This window comes from Eublepharis macularius, chromosome 10 (genome assembly GCF_028583425.1).
Source record: "Eublepharis macularius isolate TG4126 chromosome 10, MPM_Emac_v1.0, whole genome shotgun sequence".
Taxonomy (NCBI): Eukaryota; Metazoa; Chordata; class Lepidosauria; order Squamata; family Eublepharidae; genus Eublepharis; species Eublepharis macularius.
Window position 1 is genome coordinate 30,379,063 of NC_072799.1, and position 23,903 is coordinate 30,402,965.

At 40.0% G+C, this 23,903-nt stretch overlaps 1 protein-coding gene across 4 annotated transcripts in view; it reads left to right on the forward strand.

The window, feature by feature from the left end:
- AIMP1 (aminoacyl tRNA synthetase complex interacting multifunctional protein 1) overlaps positions 1 to 22,564 on the forward strand; it is a 29,800-nt gene extending 7,236 nt beyond the window's left edge. For 3 of the 4 annotated variants that reach the window (XM_054990720.1, XM_054990721.1, XM_054990718.1), the window contains 6 exons: positions 4,168 to 4,301; positions 6,366 to 6,479; positions 7,571 to 7,720; positions 9,721 to 9,932; positions 12,409 to 12,577; positions 22,259 to 22,564. In XM_054990720.1, coding sequence (XP_054846695.1) covers positions 4,168 to 4,301; positions 6,366 to 6,479; positions 7,571 to 7,720; positions 9,721 to 9,932; positions 12,409 to 12,577; positions 22,259 to 22,425 — 946 coding nt within the window. In that variant the 3' untranslated portion in view covers positions 22,426 to 22,564. The remainder of the gene's footprint in view (positions 1 to 4,167; positions 4,302 to 6,365; positions 6,480 to 7,570; positions 7,721 to 9,720; positions 9,933 to 12,408; positions 12,578 to 22,258) is intronic. The other variant, XM_054990719.1, reaches the window with a different exon arrangement.
- Positions 22,565 to 23,903: the final 1,339 nt, after the last annotated feature.

The window sequence follows — 23,903 nt, forward strand, 5'->3', positions numbered from 1 at the left end:
TCTGTTGTTTAGGACTTCAGCTGTTCACTATGCTGAACAGGCAAGCTTATTTTAAATATAAAGGTAGCATGCAGTTGAGCCAGGAGATTGACAGCAGTTATATCCATCTGCATGTTCCCTTCCCCATCCAAACTATGGCTGTCTAAAATTGTGGCCCCAAATTGTAGCTGTTTAAATGTTCTATGTTTCTTCGTGTAATGTGTGTGTATGTGCCATCAACTCTCAGTTGTCTTATGGCAACACCAGCAAGGGGCTTTCAAGGCACGTGAAAAGCAGAGGTGGTTGCCAGTGCCTTCCTCTGCAGAGTCTTCTTTGGTGGTTGCCCATCCAAGTACTAACCTTGTTTAGCTTCTGAGATCTGTCAAGATAAGGCTATGCCATGCCGCCTTTCCTTCCTCCTTCATGTAATATAGAGTTACAAAATTTTGGAAACTTTTAAAAGCAGAGGGCAAAAATCTTCCACTCCAATTCTTGACAAGAACTTTTTGTCTTATGCTTGGCTTTCCCAGAGTGAGTTCGGACCCAAGAAGATTGTACACAGGGCTCATTTCAAAGGGGAATGCACCGGAACGCCGTTCTGGTAGTTACCCCAAGTCAGGTGGCCCCACCCACGTGACTTAAAAACATTTTGGGCCGTTTTGGTCTCGATTGGGGCCAAACCGGCCTCAAACGGGGCCAAAACGGCCCGGATCGGGTCGGTGCCAAGCGGGGGAAGCATCCCCCACCCAGCACCGACCCGATCCCGGATGTTTCTGCTCTGATCCGGGCCACGATGGGCCTAAAGAGGCCATTTCTGGCCATTTTGGGCCCGTTTCGGCCTGGATAAAGGCCGAAATGGCCCAGATTGGGGCCAAAATGGCCGGGATCAGGTTGGTGCTGGGCAGGGGGAGCCTCCCCCGCCCAGCACCAACCGGTCCCAGCTGTTTCAGCCCTGATGGGGGCCGAAACAGGTCAAAAATGGCCGTTTTGGGCCATTCTGGCCCATTTCAGCCTGGATCAAGGCCAAAACGGCTCGGATTGGGGCGGTGCTGGGCAGGGGAAGTCTTCCCCACCCAGCACCAACGTGGTCCCAGCCATTTCAGCCCCGAACTGGGCCCAAAATGGCCATTGTCGGCTATCTTAGGCTGTTTCAGCCTGGATTGGGGCTGAGATGGCCAGGATCGGGGCGGAAACAGCCCAGATCGGGTCGGTACCTGGCAGGGGAAGCCTCCCCCACCCGGAAACGACATGGTCCCGGCCATTTTGGCCCCGAAGCGGGCCCAAAATGGCCATTGTCAGCCAGTTTGGGCCATTTCGGCCTGGATCGGGGCCGAAACAGCCCAGATCAGGTTGGTGCCGGGCAGAGGGAGCCTCGCCCAACCGGCACTGACACGGTCCCGGCCATTTCAGCCCTGATCCTGGCCGAAACGGGTCAAAAATGGCCCAAATGACCGATCCGGTCCTGGCCTTTTAGGCCCTGATTTGGGCTCAAATGGGCCCAAAATGGCAATTTCCGGCATTTTTTGGCCCTTTTCAGCCCTTTTGCGCCCAGATCTGGGCCGAAACAGCCTGGACCAGGGCAGTGCCGGGCAGGGAAGGGTTCCCCTGCTTGTCTCCAACCAGATCTGGCCCTTTTCGGCCCGAATCCTGGCCCAAAATGGCCACTTTTGGCCATTTGGGCCATTTTCTGCTGGGATCGGGGCCAGAACTGCTGGGATCTGGTTGGTGCCAGGTGAGGGAACCCTCCCCTGCCTGGCACTGACCCAATCCTTGCCGTTTGGGGCCTGATCCAGGCCAAAACGTGCCCAAAATGGCCATTTTGGGCCTGTTTTGGCCTGGACTGGGGGCAAAATGGCCCTGATCGGGCCACTGCCAGGTGGGGGAACACTCCCGCATCTGGCAGTAGCTGAATCCTGGCCATTTTGGCCTGATCACAGGGTATGGCATATGCTAATGAGTTATGCTAATGAGTTCCTGCAGTTCTTTTTCTCCGAAATGACCCCTGATTGTACACGTCTTCCTGAGCATGCACATTAATAGAACAATGAAGTACTTGGGGCCATTAAAAAAGAGAGCAAAATTGTCTAAATTAATTATTGCAGTAGAAAAGAAAATAATAACAACAATAATAACTATGCCTATACACTGCTGTTCTTGACAAGTTAGTGTCTACTCAGAGTGGTGAACAAAGTCAGTTTTATTATCCCCACAATACCGCTGGGGCTGGGGGGAGTGGCTTACTCAAGGCCACCTACTGAGCTCATGGCAGGAGTGGATTCGAACCAGTAGGGTGCTGATTTGAAGCCCAACTACTTAACCACCATACTACAGCAACTCTCAGTATTGATTGGTTTTTCATCTAGGTGACTGAAGAAAAGAATGTAAGGATCCCCACCTCCCATTGGTTATTTTGTGTTATTTTAATAAGGTTGGTAGGGCCCTGCTGGCAATCGGAAGGAGGGGGTGGAGGCATGAACTTGCAGGAATATGTGATTGTTGTCCTTGTGCAATGACATTTCAAACACTGAGTTTTTGGCAAAATTCTAAAAAATTGGCCCCAGCACAACGTTGTCACTTTGAGGTTGTGCAGGAAGTGATGTCATCACAAAGGGACAATGATCACCCTCTCCACCTGACCTGCCTGCTTATGCTGGCTGATCAGTTGATGGGTGGCCAGAGGCAGATTGCTTGCTGTAAGCAGGCACCTGAGCAGCCTATCACTGATAGGTGATTTCTTCAAATACAGATGTAACAACCAAAGTCTAGGGAGTGTTCTGCAGAATCACTCTCCTCTTCCTTAACCATGATGGTTGTACCATCACTCAGTTTCAGTCTGTGGCATAAAATGCCAACCTATATTATCGCACTGATCTATATAATTGATTCACAATATTTGTAAAGCGTTTTGTATCACTTATGTATACTCAGTATACTGTATACTGAATATACATAAGTGATATAAAGTGCTTTAACAGTATACTGTATGCTGAGTATACTAAAAGTCTATTATTTACAAAATGCTTTGAGAGGATTGTAAAAAGAGAGAGAAGACAGGGTAAAGTTGCATTTCAGCATAGGTACTACAAGAAGATGGACCCTTCCTTAAAATATTCTGGTGCAAGGTGATAATATAATCTGTTGTTCCACAAATTATTGCAGCCAGTTGAGAACAGTCATTTTAGTTTTCATGTATAAAAATTTTGAAGGCAGTAAGTTTTTAAAACAAATTTTGTTAGCCACAGAACACATTTTAAACTTAAGTACAGCTCCAGATATATAAGGTGGAAATTCAACCTGGTCTTGAGGTGATACATAACTACGAGGCTAATTATTGCCAAACAGTATGTCACCCTGCTGGTGTATGCTCTTGATTTCAACTTGGAGCCAATAATTGATTCAGGTAATATAGAAATTGCAGAGTCATTTAAGGTCAGAAAACCTGCTTGGAGTGGAGAGTTTAACCCAGCCTGAGCTGGGCCTTGTCTACCTGTTCTTTAAAAATCTTTTTTTAAAAATCCAGTAGAAAAAAAGTATGTATAATTATGTACAACCAGAAACGAGCATACATTACCAAATCATCATAAGACATCGACCACCAGAGAAATGAAAATCAAGTAATTCGTTTTAAAATTCTGTACGATCCTTGACATTTTTAGAAGTTAAATTTCTTTTAATTTCTGCTCTTTTTTGTGTTAAGATTGCAACCGCCTTTGGCAATAAACTATATTGTTATATAACTAATATAAATGAACTACACACTAACTTATAAAGCTTGTGCAAACATCCATGTCTTAAATTGGCACGAAAAATGGGCACGTGTGCCAGTTGCAGGAATACTGGACAGGCGTTCCTTAACTAAGGTAGTTGAGAAGCCACATTTCATCTCTAAAGGGAGAACTCCCAGGTATGTGGCCTCTGATAAAGGAATATGACCATGTTTCAGTGGCACAGCTTCAACTGTACATTTAGAACACCCCAAATCCAATCTTCCATTAAAAGAATGGATATCAAAGGTCTCCGTCTCAGGTTCTGAGAACTGCTGCCAGTCACAGTAGACAGTACTGTACCAGCATTAATAGACCAATGATCTAACTAATATAACATAGCTTTGTGTGATTATCAACTTATATGTTCTCTGTATACAACTACTTTCAAATGTTCACATTTTTCCTGTTCCCTTTTAATTAGGAATTTAGCCCGTTCCTTGACGAAAATGGCAGGCAATAATGCAGTTTTGAACAGATTGGAACAGAAGGGTGCAGAAGCGGATCAAGTGATCGAATACCTTAAGCAGCAAGTTGCTCTCCTGAAGGAAAAAGCCAGTAAGAAATCATTCATCCTTAACAGATTGTGTTTAACAGATTGTCATTAACAGGTTTTACTTAAATCTCTTCTATCTGCTGTGGCTCAACCACATGTTGGAGTATGGAGAGTAAAGATGGGTCCCAACGGAAAAACTGAATATGTGAACACTGGTTGTCGATAGAGTGGACTCCAGTATACAAGCCTGGTTTGTGTTAACCTTGACAGTAAATATCAATGGTAATTCCCAGTTTGACTTTGAGAGCCAGTTTGGTGTAGCGGTTAAGAGCACGGGACTCTAATCTGGAGATCCGGGTTTGATTCCCCACTCCTGCCCTTGAAGCCAGCTGGGTGACCTTGGACTAGTCACAGTTCTTTAGAGCTCTCTCAGCCCCACCCACCTCACAGGGTGTTTTTTGTAGGGATAATAATGACATTCTTTGTAAACCGCTTTGAGTGGGCGTTAAGTTGTCCTGGAGGGCGGTATATAAATCAAATATTATTATTAAATATTTACTTTAAAAGAAAAAGCCTTATCTAGAACCATGATTATAGTTAGTCTGTTGCTTGCTTTGATCTATCAGTTTAACTCCTGAGCTTATATGAAGGACAGTTGTTACAGGGTTAATTGATCTGGTGGGTATAGCCCAAAGCTAATAATGTGCACCTTCCATCACCATGATCATTCTTCATGCAGTCTTCAGGGTGAAAAGTATTATAGCTGCTTATTTAACTAATGTGTCTGAAGCAAAGCTTTGCCTTTTCTAAGTCCCAAGGAGGATTTTTGGCCTAGAATTGACTGACAAATGTTCTGCTTATAAATAAAAGACATCAAACTTTTCACCACCGTTTCTACATAGCCCAAAGGTAGTGTCTCAAGAGTTCATCTTGCTACAGTTCACAGTAAAACGCTTTGTCATCTTTCTTTCTCCCCAGCTTTCCTGGTGATTTTGGAAAGAAGGTTTTCAAGAATAAACCTTTTGGCTATAAGTTGTAATAGGCACCAAATACAGTTCCAAGTTGTATTCCCACAAGAAGCGTATAGAATAGTTGATTTCTTAGAACAGATGCCAAGTAAAAGCAAGAGAAAGCATGTGAAAGAGAGTGAGAATGTGATAAAGCAATCTTATTTTAAAACACTTCTACCCCACAATTCCTAGAAAGCTCAAGACTAGAAATTGTGTTCTATTTATGGTTCAAAATTAATTGCTGTTTGCCTTGGGTCACCAGATACTCCTCTGGTGTTCTGGCAGAGATTGTACAGTGCCTTGCAATGCAGTCCTAAGAAGACTTACTCCAATCTAAGCCCATTTATTTCAGTGGGCTTAGACTGGAATAATTCTTTTTAGGATTGCACTGTTCATTTTAATAATTAAATTAACTGAGGTGCTAAGTGGCTATGTGTATATGCTGTGAACTTAAATCTTCTGTTCCCCATCTTAGAATTTTAATGGCAAGAATATCATTGCTTACTCACTGTGTTTACGTTTTCTCCATTGTCATGATTGTGCCTCTCTTTTAAAAACTGGTAGTGCAGGGAGGGAGGGGGTCCGCATAATAAAGCTGGAATTTGAGAATTGCAAGAAACTCTTAGGGTTGGATCTAGCAGTGTGGAAATATAAGGACTCTTGACAGTCCCGCACGTACAGGCAGTAGGATGCTGCAATTCCTGTCAGTCATACTAACCACTTATATAGGGTCTTGTGGAAGCAGAAATGCAAGTTGAGATTCAGTAAGTTTAAAATAGAACAAGCTGCCAGTATTCTTTTAATTGTGCAAAGGTTCTGCCATGCTGGATCCAGCCGTTAAAGTGTTCTGTGGCTTTGTAGTCTTTTGAAGGTAAACTTCATTATTTGTTGTTGTTTTTTCCTGGATAATATTTGAAGACACATTTTAATTAAAATGGTTAAGAGAAGTTTTAAGAGAAATGTTAAGAGAAGTTTAAGAGAAACAACGTTCCATGAATGTAAAACATATTTGGGGGTAGGTGTAAAGTCAAGCTTGTATTTAAAAGGTGAACTTTAGTTGACCCCCTTCTGTAATTTGATACTGGTAATTCCTAGTGGGAATTCTCTCTTCTGTAGTCTTGCAGGCATCTTTGAGGGAAGAAAAGAAACTTCGTGTAGAAAATGCTAAACTGAAGAAAGAAATTGAAGTGCTGAAGCAACAATTGATCCAGGCAGAAATTCGGAATGGAGGTGACTGAACTGGTGCAAAGGGAGACATGTTGCCACATATTCTTTCATCTTTCAGTAATTCTTATTTTGAACATGTTTTGCACAACATACCACAATAAACTCACAACAGTGGAAATGTATTCTGGCTTTTGTAGGTGAGAGGTTGAGCTCTGGTCCCTTCCCTTTGGGCAATATAAATTTGAATTTAGAATGCAAGGTACATATCATGTTTCCATCAGCATTGTGCAGTGGTTAGACTAGGATCTGGGAGAGCCTGCTGTGCCGTGAAAGATTCCCGAGTGACCTTGGGCCTGACACCTTCTCTCAGTCTAACCTCCCTCACAGGACTGATGTAGGCTGCTTTGGGTCCTCATTGAGGAGAACGGCAGGGTATAAATGAAGTAAATAAATAAGTAACAAATATTTACCTACCCTTGGTGTCATTAGGAGCTTAATGTTTCAGATAAGGTTGAACCAGCATCTTGTAAACCTCTGTCTAGGCATTGTGCTTAAGTGTGCTGGGCATATCTGATGTTTGATGTAGGCACTAAGAGCCAGAGCACTGTGTCGTATCCCTTCCTCCAAGGTGTGTTTTGTGATTCACTGCTGCTAAGAATACCTTTGGCAGCCAGAAACTTATCCAAAGAGTTATTGGATCCAACCCTGTAACTTCAATCTGTTTGTATTGTGTTTAGGTATGAATGTGTTCCAGCTTGTAATTGAATTCAACTTCGTAATTACACCATCTTTTCCAATGTTATATCTAATTATGGCAGCAATCCTAAGCTGCACTTATTTCTGGTTAATAATGTTTAGGATCAGACTATGAAGCAAACAATACATATTGTTCTCCCAAATAAAACCAGCAAGGTTGTATTCCTTTGGAAGAGAGCTAACACTTGGAGATAAAAACAAGTGTGTTTAACACTACATTTTACTCTCTACTAATATTTTAAAAACAGTTTGGTTTGAATAGCAGACCCAAGGTTTAAAATTGACATGATTTTAAAATACAATAATGCATCTTTTTATTTAAATTATTCCTCGTTGCATGTATCATGATAATTTTGTAAAAAATCAATATTATTTTGTGATTTTGTGTTTAAATTTAGTGAAACAGATCTCTGCACCACACAGCAACATAGTTTCATTTTCAGATGTCTCCCAGCCCACGTTTACAGCAATTTCATCATCTACTCCTAAAGACCAATCTAAAGGAGCTGATGAGGAAAAGAAGAAAAAAGAGAGAGCAGAAAAGAAAGGTAATTCCACAGACATTATTTGGACATTATCAATTACAATTTCATTAGAAACCCTGTCATTGACAGTCCTGTTCAGGTCTTGCAACCTGAAGGCTGTGGCCAGTACCCACCATAGACTAAAAATTGCATTACTTCTGTTTGTGTTTCCAGAAAAAGGGGTTTTAAAGAATAGTGATATAAACTGTGAGAAATCTACAGAGATGTGACACTTTGAGTTAAGCAAAGCTATTTCCCTAAGAGTAGGTATTGGAAACTTTCATTGTGGAACTGTATTTCAATCATATAAGGGCAGGGCAGACAAATGTGTGTAATTTTAGTGTAATCAGGGTTCAGAATAAATTAAATAGTCTAAGCTTACTCTAGAAATTGTATATGCATTTAAAGAAATTGTGTATGTAGCACAATGTAATATTTACCTTTAGGTGGGTTGCCATGTTGGTCTACGGTAGAACAACAGATTTTAAGTCCAGTGGCACCTTAGAAATCAACAAGATTTTCAGAGTGTAAGCTTTCGAGAACCCAATCCTGCTATAATATTTACTAGATTTTTTCTTCTTGTTAGTAGTAGTAGTAGTAGTAGTAGTAGTAGTAGTAGTATTAGTATAAAATTATTTATTAATGATACTACTATTAAAATGGGCAAAGTTCCTCTGACTTTTTTTTCTTCTGTTGAAGGAAACTTATTGATGCAGATTTGTAATATTCCATCTCCAATTTGAGATTGTGGCAGTTCAAAAATGTCCAGTAATATATTGAAGTAGGGATGTGTACTGAAAAAAGATTTGGGTTTCCCACTTCGGGTTTACGGAAGTAGGAAAAAACTTCAGGAAAACCTGAATCCCAAAGTGGCTTGCCGCTTTGGCTTCGGGTATTTAAACTGCTTCAGGATTATTAGGTAAGATTCAGCCATTCTTTCCAATGGGAAACGCCATTCCCGAGGGCCCGGGGGGGGGGGCATTTTCTTACCTAGTAATAAAGTTGCTGGGGACCTTTTTCTAACTCTCCTCTCACGACCACCCAAGTTTCAGAAAGATTGGACTTTGGAGGGTCCATGTTATGGCCCCCAAAGAAAGTGCCCCATCCACCTCCTATTTCCATTATTCCCTGTGGGGAAAACTAGGGGGCTTTCTAGGCGGCTGGGGGTGGCATTTTGCAAGCAAAATGCACCAATTTTGCAGGGGACCTACTCCTACCTGTCAACCCCTCCCCTCCAAGTTTCAGAAAGATTGGACTTTGGGAGGCCATGTTATGTCCCCCCAAAGAAGGTGCGCCTATCCACCTCCCCCCAAAGAGGAAAAAACTTTGTGAGTCTAGTGACTCTCCTGCCAGTCTCCAGGTGCAGGTCCAGAAGTCAGCACAGCAGGTCCAGCAGTAAGTCCTAGGCAGGCCAGCCAAGTCACAGCCCAGACCACAGAGAGAGAGAGGCAAGCTAGCAGGCACCAGACTCGTGTCTCTAGGCCAGGGCAAAATAGAGGCTGGCTAAAAGGCAAGCCTTCAATTTAAATCCCTGCAGCTTTTCCAAAAAGACTTTTCCTTCCAAAGAGAATCCCCAGGGAAGGAGAGCTGCTGCAGGGATCGGACACTCTCTGCGTCCCCCCTTCCTTCCCTGATCCCCCTCCCTCCTCCCCCTTCTGTCACTCACTCACTCCCCCTCCCATCGGGTGAAAAAAAGGTAGGAACTTGCAGGGAGCACTTTCTTTCTGCAAGTTTGCAGGAACAGTCAGCAAGAGAAATATTGCTGCAGAGCCACCTGAAGCTTACTGAAGCATTCTGAAGCACTTCGGTAAACTTTGCGCAGGCATTTCCAAAACGCTTCAGCAATGCTGAGAGTGATTTGGAAAGGCCAAATCTTTCCGGATCAGGCTCAATTTCAGGTCAAAAACCCAAATCCCGAACCCGAAGGGCAGATCCCTATATTGTAGTACTTGTTTGTGTGAATTAGGATTCCTCTGTATGTATAATTCAGGATGCTCCTGTGGGTTCTGATTTATTTCTTCTAGCAGGCGAGAAGAAGGAAAAGAAGCAGCAGGTACCTGCAAGTGATGACTCGAAACCTGTGGATGTTTCACGGCTTGATCTTCGTATTGGTTGCATTACAACAGCAAAGAAGCATCCAGATGCTGATGCTCTATATGTTGAGGAGGTTGATGTTGGAGAAGCAAATCTTAGAACAGTTGTCAGTGGTCTAGTGAAACATGTTCCTCTAGAAGAGGTATAGATAAATTTCTTTACATTATGAGATTTGTTTTATTTTAATATATTTTTATTAGATATTTATCATACTTCCAACATTTGCTACTGGGACTTGCAGTATAAATATTATGCAGATGTGTATTGATACTTCTGAAATCCTGAATTCATTATGAATTCAGTGCACAAGCGTAAACGAATCTAGCTGCTGCTTCTGCCGTTATGAGACTCAGATTCTTTCTCAAGGACTTGTGTTGGTCCTCTTCCAGTGAACAGCACAGAGGGAATGGCCAACAACAGGTTCTTACCCTGCATCTTCTAGGCAGCTTGACATGTTTTTCATGTTAATATTGGATGTTTTGGCAAATGTGGTATCTCTTCCCCATTAACCAAGTAACAATGTTAACTCTTTCCTCAATCAACTTGTCGCTGTTGACTGTGTGTGCTCCACTTTAAATAGAAATGTGTGGAGTTTTCCTGAAGACAGGGTAACAGAAAGAAAACACACTATTGCTCTGTAATTTCTGTATAGTTTACAGTATTACCATATCCTAATTTTATGATCCAATTGTACTGACATTTTCAAATATTCTGAGCAATTTATAGATTTCTGAAATAGACATTGGTAGTTTCATGTTTACCTTACTACTGTAATGTCTTTCCATGCCTGAGCCTATTCAGTCTAAGCAACGTTTTTTTTGGTTCTTCCTACATAATTCAATGCAGCAAAACATTTACTATTAAAAAAACCCTCTCCCCCTTATAAATAAACACCAGGTGGGAACTAGGCAACTTGAAACCCTCTTCCTGTGTCTTTTCACAATTAATTTTTAAAATCCCTTTCAGTTTCCAAAATAGGTTTGCCACCAGGAACAGGGAAGAGGAAGCTTCTGTTCAAGAAACAAAAATCCCAAGCTCCTCTGAGCCTGGCCACCTGGAACTAGATCTTTTGGTCCACTCTGTGTGTAGGATAGCATAGTGTAGGTCCTCCACGTTAGGTCATACTGCTCACATTTCTGTCCTAGGGAATAAAAGACACATTTTGTATAAGCTGTGAGGTCTGTGTTTTGGCAGTTTTGTTATGCCAGCCGGTGCATGAAAATGAGAGGCCTTTTGTTGTTGGCTTCATATGTAGTCTAATATGCTTTAAAGGAATCAGTGTATTGGTTGTTGTGGGTTTTCTGGGCTGTGTATTGTTTGCCTCTTACATGAAACACACTGGAACCTCCACAGTCCAGACAGCTTGGAGGACACCCAAGCTATCCAGACTTGTATTCTAGGGAAAATTCTTTCCTGGCTTCTGTTGGATCCTAACTGTTAAAAAAAGATATCCAAACAAATATTTCAGCCTGCCTAGCTTGCTGTTTCTTCTTGTGATAATTCCCAGGGCTCGAAAAGATGGGAAATGTCCTTTTGTGGTTTCACTTGATCTGCAGATGGGACAGTACAATAAAAACACCCTTTAAAATTTTCCGCTACTTTGGTGAAGCCACTGAAGCTGTTTCTTGTTCACAGTTTCCTTAAAACAATTCAATAACTCTGCTCTTCAGATTGTTAGAAATAATGGGTAGAATCCTCCCAGTGTGGCTCATTCCTCTGGTGCAAAGGGCCATTTACTGGATGAAAGCGCCGCACTTGGCCGAGCAGAGTGGAGGAAGCCAACTCGTTATTCTGATTTCCTGTTAAAAATACATTAATTGTCAATAACTGTTTTCAGTTGTTGCATCCATATGACAAAAAGTGCTTCTAATATGTGTGCAAAAATCTGATATGTAGGAATAGTGTGGGATAGAAGTCCAGAAAGATCTAGGACACAGTAAAACAAATTAGGTTTTTTAAAAAGCTTTTGAATTCCCATTTATCAAAAGAATAATTTGTTTCCATGAGAAACTGTTGATGACAGTGTTCTCTCATGGAGTCTGGTTGCTCTGTTTGTTAGTGGTATTCTTCCCTAGAGAAAAAACAGAAGCATTTATGGTTTTAAATTAATGAGTTGTAGTGCACATTGTGTAACTGTTTTAATTTAATTTGTTCCAAAAGCCTCATCCCATCTCTGGGAATTGGGTTCAGTAAGTGTACATACCATAATTGCATCCTGAATGGTAAACCACCTGGACATGGAAAGGATAATTAGTTTAGAAGAGTTTTTTAAGCAAAACTTTTAATGTAAGAATGTTAAGAGTGGAAACCCGGAACCACAAAATCATAGAATCCAGTGAAACATCGCTTCATCCATTATCCCAGCACATCAGGACACAATGTGAACTTCTTTATTGCACCCTGTTGTGTTTGTATTAGAAGACAGTGATTTGTAATTGGTTACTTCGTGGCTTTTACTGCTAAATTAGTCTTGAAAGAATGTTAATTGTTACTAACACAGTGATATCTCCATACTTGCTGGTGTTTTACTGTGTGTTGCATGCATTATTTTTCTTTCTTTCTTGTACGCTGTGGAAGAAACAAGTCTTTTTTAAAAAAACTTCTCTGCATGTGTACAGATGCAGAACCGGATGGCAATATTTCTCTGCAACCTGAAACCAGCCAAAATGAGAGGAGTGGTGTCCCAGGCTATGTTGATGTGTGCCAGCTCACCAGAGAAGGTGGAAATCCTGGCTCCTCCTAATGGGGCTGTTCCTGGAGAGAGAGTCACATTTGAAGGTTTTCCAGGTAAGGGAAATTATTGGAATGTGGGAAAAAATCAGTGAGTGAATTCAATATAAATTATAAAATGAGTGTAAATCAACTATACTATATACAATATAGGAATTTTGGAAATATTTAGTAGTTAAACAGTTGAGGCTAAGGATGAAAACAAGTTTGGTAAAACCCCAGTTATGCAGAATTTACATAGTATTAAAGAGTACATTTTGTTTTATCTCTTTTCTTCAACCAACCTTACCTTTAATTTCATTTTTGTCTTCAGTTTTCTTAATAATGGAAAAAATCACTTGCTTCTTTCCTTGGAACAAGGGGGGGGGGTTTGCTAGCCCCCCCCCCAATCACCGCAGCTCTCCTCTTTGACACCCAAGATGTGCCTCTGTGGACCACTAGACAGCAGGTGGAAAAGTTGTTTTTATGTAGTACAGCTCTAATTGGATGCAAGCCTGCATTTTACACATGTGCAATCTTTACCTTTTATGTGCCATGATATTAATGAAGAACAGACTCTGAAGATCTGTGGTTATTGATGGACTGATTAAGCTTCTATAACAGATTGGGGGTTCTTTTAATCTACTACTATCACTTCCCAGGAACAAAAAATTATTGGACTCTTCCCCCAACACATTTATTTATTAAAAATTTATATGCTATCTCAATCACTTATTTGGCAATAAGTTATATTGTAGCTTCTACATCATGCTTTTAAGCAAGCATTGCTTGTTAAAACAACTTTTTCAGACAAAACTGATTTTAAACAAGAAACTTAAGAATTCTGCTGCTGCATCAGACCAAAATTCTGTTTCCCAAGAGTAGCCAGACAGATTTCCAAGATGCTTACAGGCAAGCATACTGGAGATGATTGTTGCAATTTTTACCCAAAGGCATACACCTGATCAAAGGTGTATGCCTTTTCAAGTTGTATATTCCACTCATCCCTTTGCTGTGACATGCAGCTTAGCTGAGAATGTCATTATATGTTGTTGAATTACTTAGCATAACAAGCTCAATCTAGCAGTAAGTTTTCTAAAAATCTCTTACTTCGATATAGTAGCAGGGCGGAAAAAGCCCATTACAAATAGTGCTGCTGCATAGTTACAAAGTATTTATAATGGCCATTTAAGTATCAGAGGCCTGAAAGAATGATCGATGTTATCAAATTACATTAACAGATTGAAGATAAAACTGTCTGGGGCAAGCAAAACTGTAATTAATGTGCTTATCCCCTTGTTGCTGTTGTACCTAAACTTTATCTAGACAAATGGTTTGTTCCCAAATGTTAAAATCTAAAATACTAGGTTGACCTTTTGGGTTTTATGCATTACATGAGATTTATTTGGAAGTATGTGAATATTATAACCCACTGTATGGGGGATGTTTAGATCCTTATGCTTTCATTTCTGTCAGTTACCTTTTAAAAGGTTATAATTCTTACCACTAATCATATTTGACTAATGCTCTGGTTCTTTGTAGTTTGTTCCTTTGCTAAAGTTTTGAATGCCATATTTTGTTTGTTTTAAGAATGAGAGCCAAGCTACAAGTGACGCCTGACACAGGTTGGACACTTGTCAGCTTCCCTCAAGTTTTGATGGGAAATGTAGGCATCCTGGTTTTACAGCTTGGCTCTCCGTTACAGCTGCAAGACCAGGATGCCTACATTTCCCATCAAAACTTGAGGTAAGCTGACAAGTGTCCAACCTGTGTAAGGCGTCACTTGTAGCTTGGCTCTGAGATAATGTCGTCTCTCCCAGTTTGCTTTTATAGCTTTTCTAGATTACCTTTTATACTAGGGAAGTTTAAATTTCTTTCTCATCATTAAATTTCTAAACCCATGACTCTGATTTATAGATAAATGTTTTTTAAGTATGAAGTGCGAATGCTCAGGTTTGTTTACTGTGACTTGAAGGTCAAGCTAGTATAAGTCACAGTATTACCTAGTGTATAATCCCTGAGAACATTGCTGTATGCATCCATGAAGGTTAGGTAGATATGCTATTCTGTGACTCTCAAATGTGTTTGACTCATCTCTGCACCAAATACTGGTCATTCAAAAATGTATTTAGATGATCGTGATTCTGGTTCACTTACTGTTGGAGCATTTTATTAATATTAAGGTAGTTTTAGAAATGTCATCATTTCATCGCAAGTTCAAAACTTTTTAGTAATCAAAATTGGCAGTGCCCCTGCTTTGCTGTGCATTACTGATTCTTTAGGAAAGTCATAGCAAGCTGATGGGGTTGATTATAATTTTGCCATAATTGGATATGTCTTTATTGTGGCTTTAGGATGATGAATTGCAGCTTATTTTTTATTAAGTTTCTCTGTTGTAGTTTTATTGGAGTGACGGAATAAAAATTGTTAAACAAAAGTATACACATACTCACGTCCCCTCCCTCCCCAAACTGTATTTCATATGCACTTAAATAATTGCACTGTGGAATTAACCTGTGTTGGAAGATAGGAAGCTTTCTGAACTTTTATCACTGCTTGTTTCTGATAGGAAACCAGAGATAACTCTGCAGCTTTAATAGTTTCATATGAAGGATTTATAATTCATTGTAAAATAAGTTTGGTCTTCTGAGACTATATATCTTAGCTGCAGAGTAAGGCAAATGTTCTCTAAAGCACCAAAAGGAAGTAACTACTCACAGAAAACTAGTAGGTGAACTAAGAAATATGCAAATATAAGGAGAGCTTTTAAGATGACCACACTGGGTTGGATCTAGCAGCATTTCCACTGAGAAAAGAATTTCCATCAGTGAAATGGGATATTCTTTTTCTGAAATATTGTTCCTGCTCAAATTGGGAACCCAAAAAAACCCTTTGGAGGCATTTCAGTGTGTGTGAGGACAGGGTTTGGTAAAAATCACCTTTTTTCCCATTAATGGAAATTTACTTCTGGGTTGTTCAAAACAGAAAAGGCTAAAAGCAATTTAAGAAGAATAAGATTGCTTGGCTTTTGTTGAATCTATAAGCAGTTTAAAAGGTTTTATATAAACTTTAGTGTCCATAATAATTCAGTGCAGGTTGAAATCTTTCAAAGGTCTTCCATTTAATCGTTCTTATATCAATGAAAAACTTTGCATTCTAGAAGAGTTATTTTTCTTTTAAGAAGAGTTATGCTTCCTTTAAGTATGGCATTTATGTTTCAGGTAAAGGGATACCTCATTCATGCATAACATGTTAAACCTGTGATAGAAAAACATGATCTTTAATGTAGGGTTTCCATATAATTGGTTTTTGTTCGTAGCACTGATTTTCTTCATGTTATACAAAAGGGAACAGAATGTCCATAATTTCCAGAGCACCACAATTTTTAGAAAACTTTGTCTGTTACAGTTGTTTGCCACAAAGTGATGAATGTAAAATAGTAAAAAGTCCAGTAGCATCTTTAAGACTAACCAACTTTATTGAGGCATAAGCTTTTGAGAATCACAGCTCTCAGATGCATGTTGAGGAGCATCTGACGAAGAGAGCTGTGATTCTCAAAAGCTTATGCCTCAATGAAGTTGGTTGGTCTTAAAGGTGTTACAGCACTTTTTACTATTTTGCAACTACAGACTAACATGGCTAACTCCTCTGGAAAGTGATGTGTAATGCCTCTAGTGGGGTAATGAGTTATTTAGCTATGTTCAGCTTCAAAATTTTCATGGGATTCAGATGGTCACACAGGTTACTCAGAGAGATGCAATTTCTGGAAACATGTTTCACGGCAGCACTAACTTAAGCAGGATGTCCTTTACCTGGTGGTGAAAATGAAAATTTAGATTTAAGTTAAATGAGGAGCTAGTTTTGTGGCTGAGTTAAATATCCAAAATAATAATGTAGATACAATTTAAGAGTTTCTTAGTCATGAACATGTATTTTATGTAACTTATCAGTAATGAACAGGTTTCTGTGGAACTCCTAATTTGCTTCATACTGGGGTAAAAAAAATCAGTTGGACTGTTCCTCTGTGTTTTATATTGCCTGTTCAGCTAAGTTTTGAATCTAGTATGTTTTCAATGCATAGTCTATCCAGAACACTACAGTGTGGAGCCTGTCTGTTGCTTTATGATTCAGAAAATATAGCTTCTATCCCAAAAGAGTAAAAACGATGGGTTTGCTCCAATTTTATTTTTAGATGTCCTTCAAAATGGTTGTTTCTATTAAAAAGAAAGAGATGCAATGGGAAGGTTACTGTGGAATGCTCAACTTATTGTTCTGGTAATGTTTAAAAGTGGTGCCTCTGCTAATCTAATACAAGCCTACCACAGATCCCAGGGGAGCGTGCCTCGGTATTCCAAAGCAAGTTTTAATAAGATCCAGAAGGTGTTTGTGTAATAAAAGTCAGATTTTAATTTATTCTTGAAAACTAAATTTGCTTTTTTAATGTTTGTGTTTAAAAGGATTGCCTTCACCTTTGGGGTGATATGATTCTTTTGCAACTGTTTTCTTAGATTCCATTAAATATCCAGCTTGCTGTATACATTGAAATGATTAAGATTTTCTTTTGCTACAGAGCATATTATATAGGTATCCTATAGGTATTTGATTGGTATTATACAAATCATAATAATCTTCTCCTGTAAGTAGTATTAATTTGTTGATGTGCTGCTTTTCTGTCTCAACTTAGCCTATTCTCTAGAATGGCATGTAGCTGTTTAGAGCAGGCAAAGGTAGAAAGTTGATCTCTAGTCCTCTGGTAATATAACTGGGTTATACCAAATCTCTCCAAGGTCCGGGAGACAACTTCTCTGTCCAGCTTTTTGAATTTTTGAAATCTAATGAGCTGTTTTACCTACATATAATTGAAATTTGTCACCAAAGATAGATCAAAGAGAACTAGAATTAGGAGTGTACTAAAGATAACATGTTTGATACATCACCTTTTCTGTTCTTGAAAAACTCTTAAGTCTGACGATTAATGAAATTCAATCCTGACAAAAACAAAGGTGATGTTGGTCAAAGCTGAGCTCTTGAAAGATACTGAGTCCAGCTGACTATTGCTAATTTGTTTAGGAGTCTGCTGGATCAAATATAACACACACACACCCTATTGTTGCTCATGTAGACTGTGAATTTAGCTGCAAAAAATACCATGTTCCATATTTATTGGCCATTTTGGCCATGTGGCTCCATGAACCACAGTAACCCTATGGTAATACGTTCTCCATTTCTCAAAGAGAACTTGGAAATGTCAGTTGCTACAAAACTCTATTGCTTGTTTATTATTAGTAGAGTTAGGCAAAATTAGCATATTATCTAATTCTATAATCTCCTTACTGTTACCAGTTAGCTTTCAGCTCCAGTTTAATGTATGGGTTATTTCCACCAGGTTCTTCAAGGCCATTTGAAAGTGCCATCCTGTAAACAAGGAGTTTATAAAATTATGAATGGAGTGGAAAAAGTTAAATAGAAGAAGCTTTTTCTCCTTGCATAATACTAGAACTCAGGAGCACACAGGGAAAATGATGTTTACAGGACAGACAAAAGGAAATACTTACTTACTTAATAAGTAATTTGTGGAATTCGCTGACAGTGGACATAGTGATTTCCATGAGCACAGATGGCTTTAAAGAGGGGTTAAACACAGATTTGTGGATGATTGGCCCATCACTAGCCATGGTGAGTTAAAAGAATCTTCATAATTGCACAGAGGAAACATCAGGAGAGAGCCTTGTCTTCTGTGTCCTGTTGGTTAGACCTCCAGGGCCCCTAATTGACCACTGTGTGAAACAAGATGCTAGACGAGATGAACCACTTATTTAATGCAACAGAGGTCTTACATTATTAAAATGGTGCTTGTCCCTGTTTGAACATTATTGGCGCAGTTATTCCCACTTGATGGATTAGCTTATTTAAAGATGCAAAGGAAAGACTCCTACACTGCTGCTATTTCAAAAGCTATACAAGATTGAATTGTTTTAAAGGGCTATTTTCTGCAGGTTGGATGTTGCAGGTCAGATGTTGCTCCTCCTGGTTTTATAGTATGAGTTTAATATATAATTAATATATGAACACATACCCTGATCTCTCATTGGGATCCGATTTAAATGCTCACCGCCACAAGATGGCTCCCGCCAACGCTCCTAAAGCTGCAACCAACCCCAAAGGCCATCACTGATGTCCTGTAACCAAATGTCCTGCCTCCAGCTGTATAGGTGTACACCACCTGTCGGTGCAAGACCTCCAACCAATGGGAAATGTCCAAGTGAAGAATGACCAAGCCCCCAGCAGCCTCCACATACTTCTCCACCAGCATTCCTTGAAAAAAACTCCAAACCCGAATCTGAGGCCCGCTGTGTCCAAATGGACTTGCAGGTCAGCGCCCATGTCTCAGACATCCTGCTAAAAGGAGACCCCATTGTAAGTGGACAAGGAGGCTGACTGAGGCAGGCCTCATAATTTAACTCCTTGCAGTAGTAGAAAAGGCACTCTCCTTCTTGAGAATCCCATTGGCCAGAGAAGGAGAACTGCTGCAAGGAATGGTCACTCATGCTCCCCTTCCCTTCCCTCTTTCCCCTCCCACTTCCGCCTTCTGCCTCTGACACTCTCCACCTCCCTTCTCCCCCCTCCTTTAGCAAAGGAACAATGCTGCCGTGCTTCCCAAATTTTACCAAATAAATTCAGTAAACTTACATTTGGTATTACTGAATTCATTACAGATTTAAGTTGGGTGATTTTTACCGAATACTAGGGGTGTGCAAAAAAATTTCGGGTTTCCTGCTTTGGGAAACCCAAAGCAAAAAAAGAATCAGTAATAAGTAATTGTCTGACCCGCTTCAGTGTGCTCTGTAAAGATTTGGAGCACACTGTCCCCCCCTTCCTCCATCTGGTTGAAAATGGGGTGACTTTGAAAGGAAGGAGGTTCCCCGTGCAGCTTGCAAGCCTCACGGGGAGCCTCCTTCCCTTCAAAGTCTCCCCTGCTCCCCGGCAGGCTACACTCAGCCGCTTGTCAGGGAAACACCTGACAAGTGGCTGAGTCGAGAGGGAAATTTAAACCCAGCAGGCTGTACTCTGACAACCCTGACAAACAGGTGATCTGTGGTTTAAATGTCCCTCTTCCTCCTGCTGCACAGGAGCAGGAGGAAGAGGGACCCCTTGCCCCGAAGCTTCCCGAAGCTACACAAATAGTTTCGGGAATCGTTGATTCGTGGTTTCCAAAACGGCCCAGGTATGGTGGGGCCGTTTTGGAAATCCTTAATCTTTGTGAATTGGGTCCGATTCGGGTATTTTCCCTACCGAATACAGAATCCAAATTGCACATCCTTATATAACAATATTTAATTGCCAATTTAAATTTTTTTGAAAAGCCTGATGGTAGGGGGATTGCTCCTTCCAGGAGACTAGGGCAGGGAAACTGTGAACCCAGTTATTTCATATGGGCAAGTAGAACTAGCCTTTCAGATCATATCTATATTCAGCTCCCACCAGCTACTTGACGGCTTATTGTCACAATAGCAAGAGTACTTGGGGTCTCTTCAGGTATTCCCTAGCCAACCTGAAACAGCTAATTTCAGGTTTAATTTCAGCGTGGGTATATCTGAGTGCACACCCCTAGTGTAAGCAGTTTTTGTTAAATTTGAGATTTAAGGAATAAATGCAGAGATTCCCTGATATCTGGTTGGTTAGTTAATGTAATGAGCTGGGATCTCGTAAGAATGCAGTTAGTACCATGCACTGGGTTTGTACTTCTTGAAATGCTCTCTCCCTGCCACAGTATGCAGCACAGCAAACAGTTTTTTAAACTGAGGGTATTCAAGAGCAGTTTGTGATATAGCTTAGGTCTGCTGTTCCTTTTCTTCTTTTTATATTCTTAAGGCAACTGGAGTATCTTTAGATTATGGCTTTTGTTAATAAACCAAAAGTGAGTGTACTGTTTGGATGAAAATATTCACCTATAGGCTTTTGTCAGGACATTTTCTCGGAATGGTTAATGTGGAAGGTAGTAGGCACATGACTAGTGCTCATGATGAAAATCTGCTGTGAAAGAAAACAATGCAGGTCCCCCCCCCCTTCTGAACTAATAAGTCATCAGCTAGTTGTCTGTTGTCTTTTGAACACTTGGAATTTTGTTTCTCCCATGCAAATTTCATATGTGCCTGGATTTTGAAACAGATCATTCAAATTCATGGGCGCATAGACCACGTTCATTGAACCCACTGTATGACCTATTTTTAAACCACTGCATGTCCTGTTAGTATAGATTAAGGCTGTTAGAATGAGGTTGAATTAAATTCTCTAACTAGAAATACTGATAGTGAGCATGGTTATAACTGTGTGTTAGAACATATTATATTTGATAAAAATTCCTGGAAAAAAATGGGGTAAAGTATCAACAGACATTCTCTTTCTGTTTTCCCTCGGTAGTGAATTACTAGAAATACCCACTGAAATCCATTGATTTTAGAAAGAGAAATTGCTGTAGTGTATTGCATCTATTAATGTATTAGGTGTGCCACACCTGTTAATATATGAAAATAGGCATTACCTATAAATCTTTAAAGAGGCAGAGAAGATGATTAGTTAAGTGTTGGTTGTAATTTTTTTCAAATGGCCTATAAATATAGACCTAAAGAATACATCTTCCATTTGGCACTAGGTGCTGAGAATAGCTAATACAGGAGCTTCAGCAGCCTGCTGAGAAAATGCTTGGTTTCAGAAAGCATGTGCTTATAGCAAGTGTATTAATGTAGACACTAATTGCTATATGAATCTCTTGCTAAGGGAATACAGAATAAAGCATTTCTGCTGCTCTGCATGGTCTCGCACATTTGTGATAGGAAGCAGAACACCTAGCTCACTTAAACGGTTTTGATAATCTTACTCATGGGCTTTGTAGTATTCCACTACTGTGACCCTCTTAACTATTCACAGCAGTTTCACCAAGTAGCAGTAGGGAAAGGGTATAATTCTTCCTTTCTCTTAGCTCTAGGTTTCATGGAAAAGAATTTGTATCCTGTAAATTGCACATGTCTGTACTTTTTCTGCCTAAGCATTTTGAACCTGTTTAGTATTTTCTTTTTTTAAAGAGTTAAATATTTTGTTGCTATTTTTCTTTCTATTCCAGATAAAGCTGGAGGATGACCTTAATCATGTTTTGTCATTACATCTGCATTAAGGGTTTCAAAGGCTTGGATCAAACAGTAATTTCTGTGGCTGGAAGGGATTTGTCTCCATAGAGTGCAACTTCCCTGCCTCCCTTGTCCCAGTGCAATGTACTATTGCTCTTGGGACAAATGTTGCTCTTGGGACAACAGGAGCAACATGGGGGGGGGCATGAAAGGGCTGCAGCAGATTACGGGGAATTGGTGACAATGGGCCTCCCTTGTGTTTGTGGAAATCCTTCACTGGATCCAAGTGTCAGCTTTAATTATGGCTCACATTAATGATGGAGATACAGCTATTAGTGAGGGGAACTTGCATATGTCAAGGAAGGGGCAGACAGGAAAAAGTGTCCAATCCCACAACCTGAATGTTGTTTCTGTACCAAGCCAGCACTCTTTTCCCCTTCTGTTTGTCATTCAATTTGTTGCTTTTTCTGTGGAAGTACTTATACCATCATGTGGATCAGAAAGTATACTTACCTCCAAAACTTGGTGTATTGAAAATTTCCAGCACATTTTCAAAGCAAAGGAGCTCTCATATACACAAAGTCAGATAATGTGTAGCATTCTCTCTACCATATTTCTCTGCTTGATTTTATAGGTGAACCTGAAAAAGAACTTAATCCCAAGAAGAAAATCTGGGAGCAAATCCAGCCTGACCTTCGTACTAATGACCAGTGTGTGGCTACATACAAAGGAGTACCATTTGAGGTGAAAGGAAAAGGAGTATGTAAGGCTGCTACAATGGCAAACAGTGGGATTAAATGAATATAATCAATTCTGGAAAAGCTTGAGATCATTTCAAATGAAAACCATTGTGAACACAATTAAATAAAAACAAAATTGCCTCACTAGAGTATGATTGGTTTTTGTTGCATCTATTACTATAAATGTGAATTGACTACCAGTTTCAAGTTTCTTTGTCATTATTGATTAAAGAGTCTGAATCTAAGTATTACTCAGAGTATGAATCATGCCTTTTCAGTAAATGAAAGAGCATGAGACAGTTTGGAGTGTATCAGTAGATAGCTTGAACAAATCCCGTCATTTCAGTGAGCCAGCATCTGCAGCATCCATCTGACATTCACTGGCGATCATGCCTGAGAGTTGCAAAGAGGGGTGGAGTTCAGATTATTCAACTGTCTGACGCTTGTGTTGCAAGAGCAATAAGACTTCATTGTTTTTGTTTCAGGAAGTCCATGCAAGTATTGTGCCGATCTCCAAAATATCCTGTTTCTGTGTAGTACATTAAATCAAACCAGGTATATTTCTGTCGTCATCAGTCACACCTAAACTAAAATTACCAATTGTGTTTAATTATTTAGCTATTTAAATGTGTAGTCTATCCTGTGTCAGAAAGGAGAAATAAGATACCCTAGGGCATTGGAAATTAACAAAATAGTAAGAATAGAATAACATTTAAATATCACAATAAGCTGTTAAGTGAACATAGCAATGTAGAGATCTTAGCGGTAGGTGAACTTGAATATCCTCAGTGGTAGTGAAATGATCTGTGACCTTCAGTATTGGTATTCTGCTTCCACTTACAAGCTCTCACGTATGTTAGGATTTGAGAACCTTTAGATGGGGGCTAGAATAATAGTTGAATACTTGGTGGATTGTTGAAAAATCAACAGAAATCAGATGGACTCCTTCCCAGGTTCATCATGATCATAATGACTGGGGAAAAAATGAAGGATTTTTCTTCAGTGTTTACTTTTAATGAAATTTGTATACCATACCTAGTAAAGTCAACTTTATATACCATGGCTTAGAATCCTAAACCACGCTGTTTCCAAGGGTCCATTGACTCCAGGGGGCACAACAGACTGTAGTGGGAGGGGAGGCAAGCTGTCCATCTAGAGCAGCTCTGTGTGTGTTAGTTAATGCCTAATGTGACCTTTGAAAACTTGGTGAAAATGTAAATTAACAAGATACAGCTTTGTCTTCTGCATGAAATCCTGTTCTGTTTCCAGAAAGAAATATGTGGATCTGGCCATCTTTTTCGCTCAGTTGCCTTCCCTATTACACCCCCTGTTCCACATACATAGTTATTTGTCCGTGCAAATTTTAGTATAGCCTTTTTGGTGCTCACAGGAACCCTGGTTAGATCCAACCCTGTAAGTGAAAATTGACTGTACTTTGGAGACATTGTTTACTAATGTGCTGGTGACAATGTCTTAAAAAACAAAGTTGGAGAGCCACTTTTCTATGCATTCTGCTAGAAGAAAATGCAACCGGGGTGG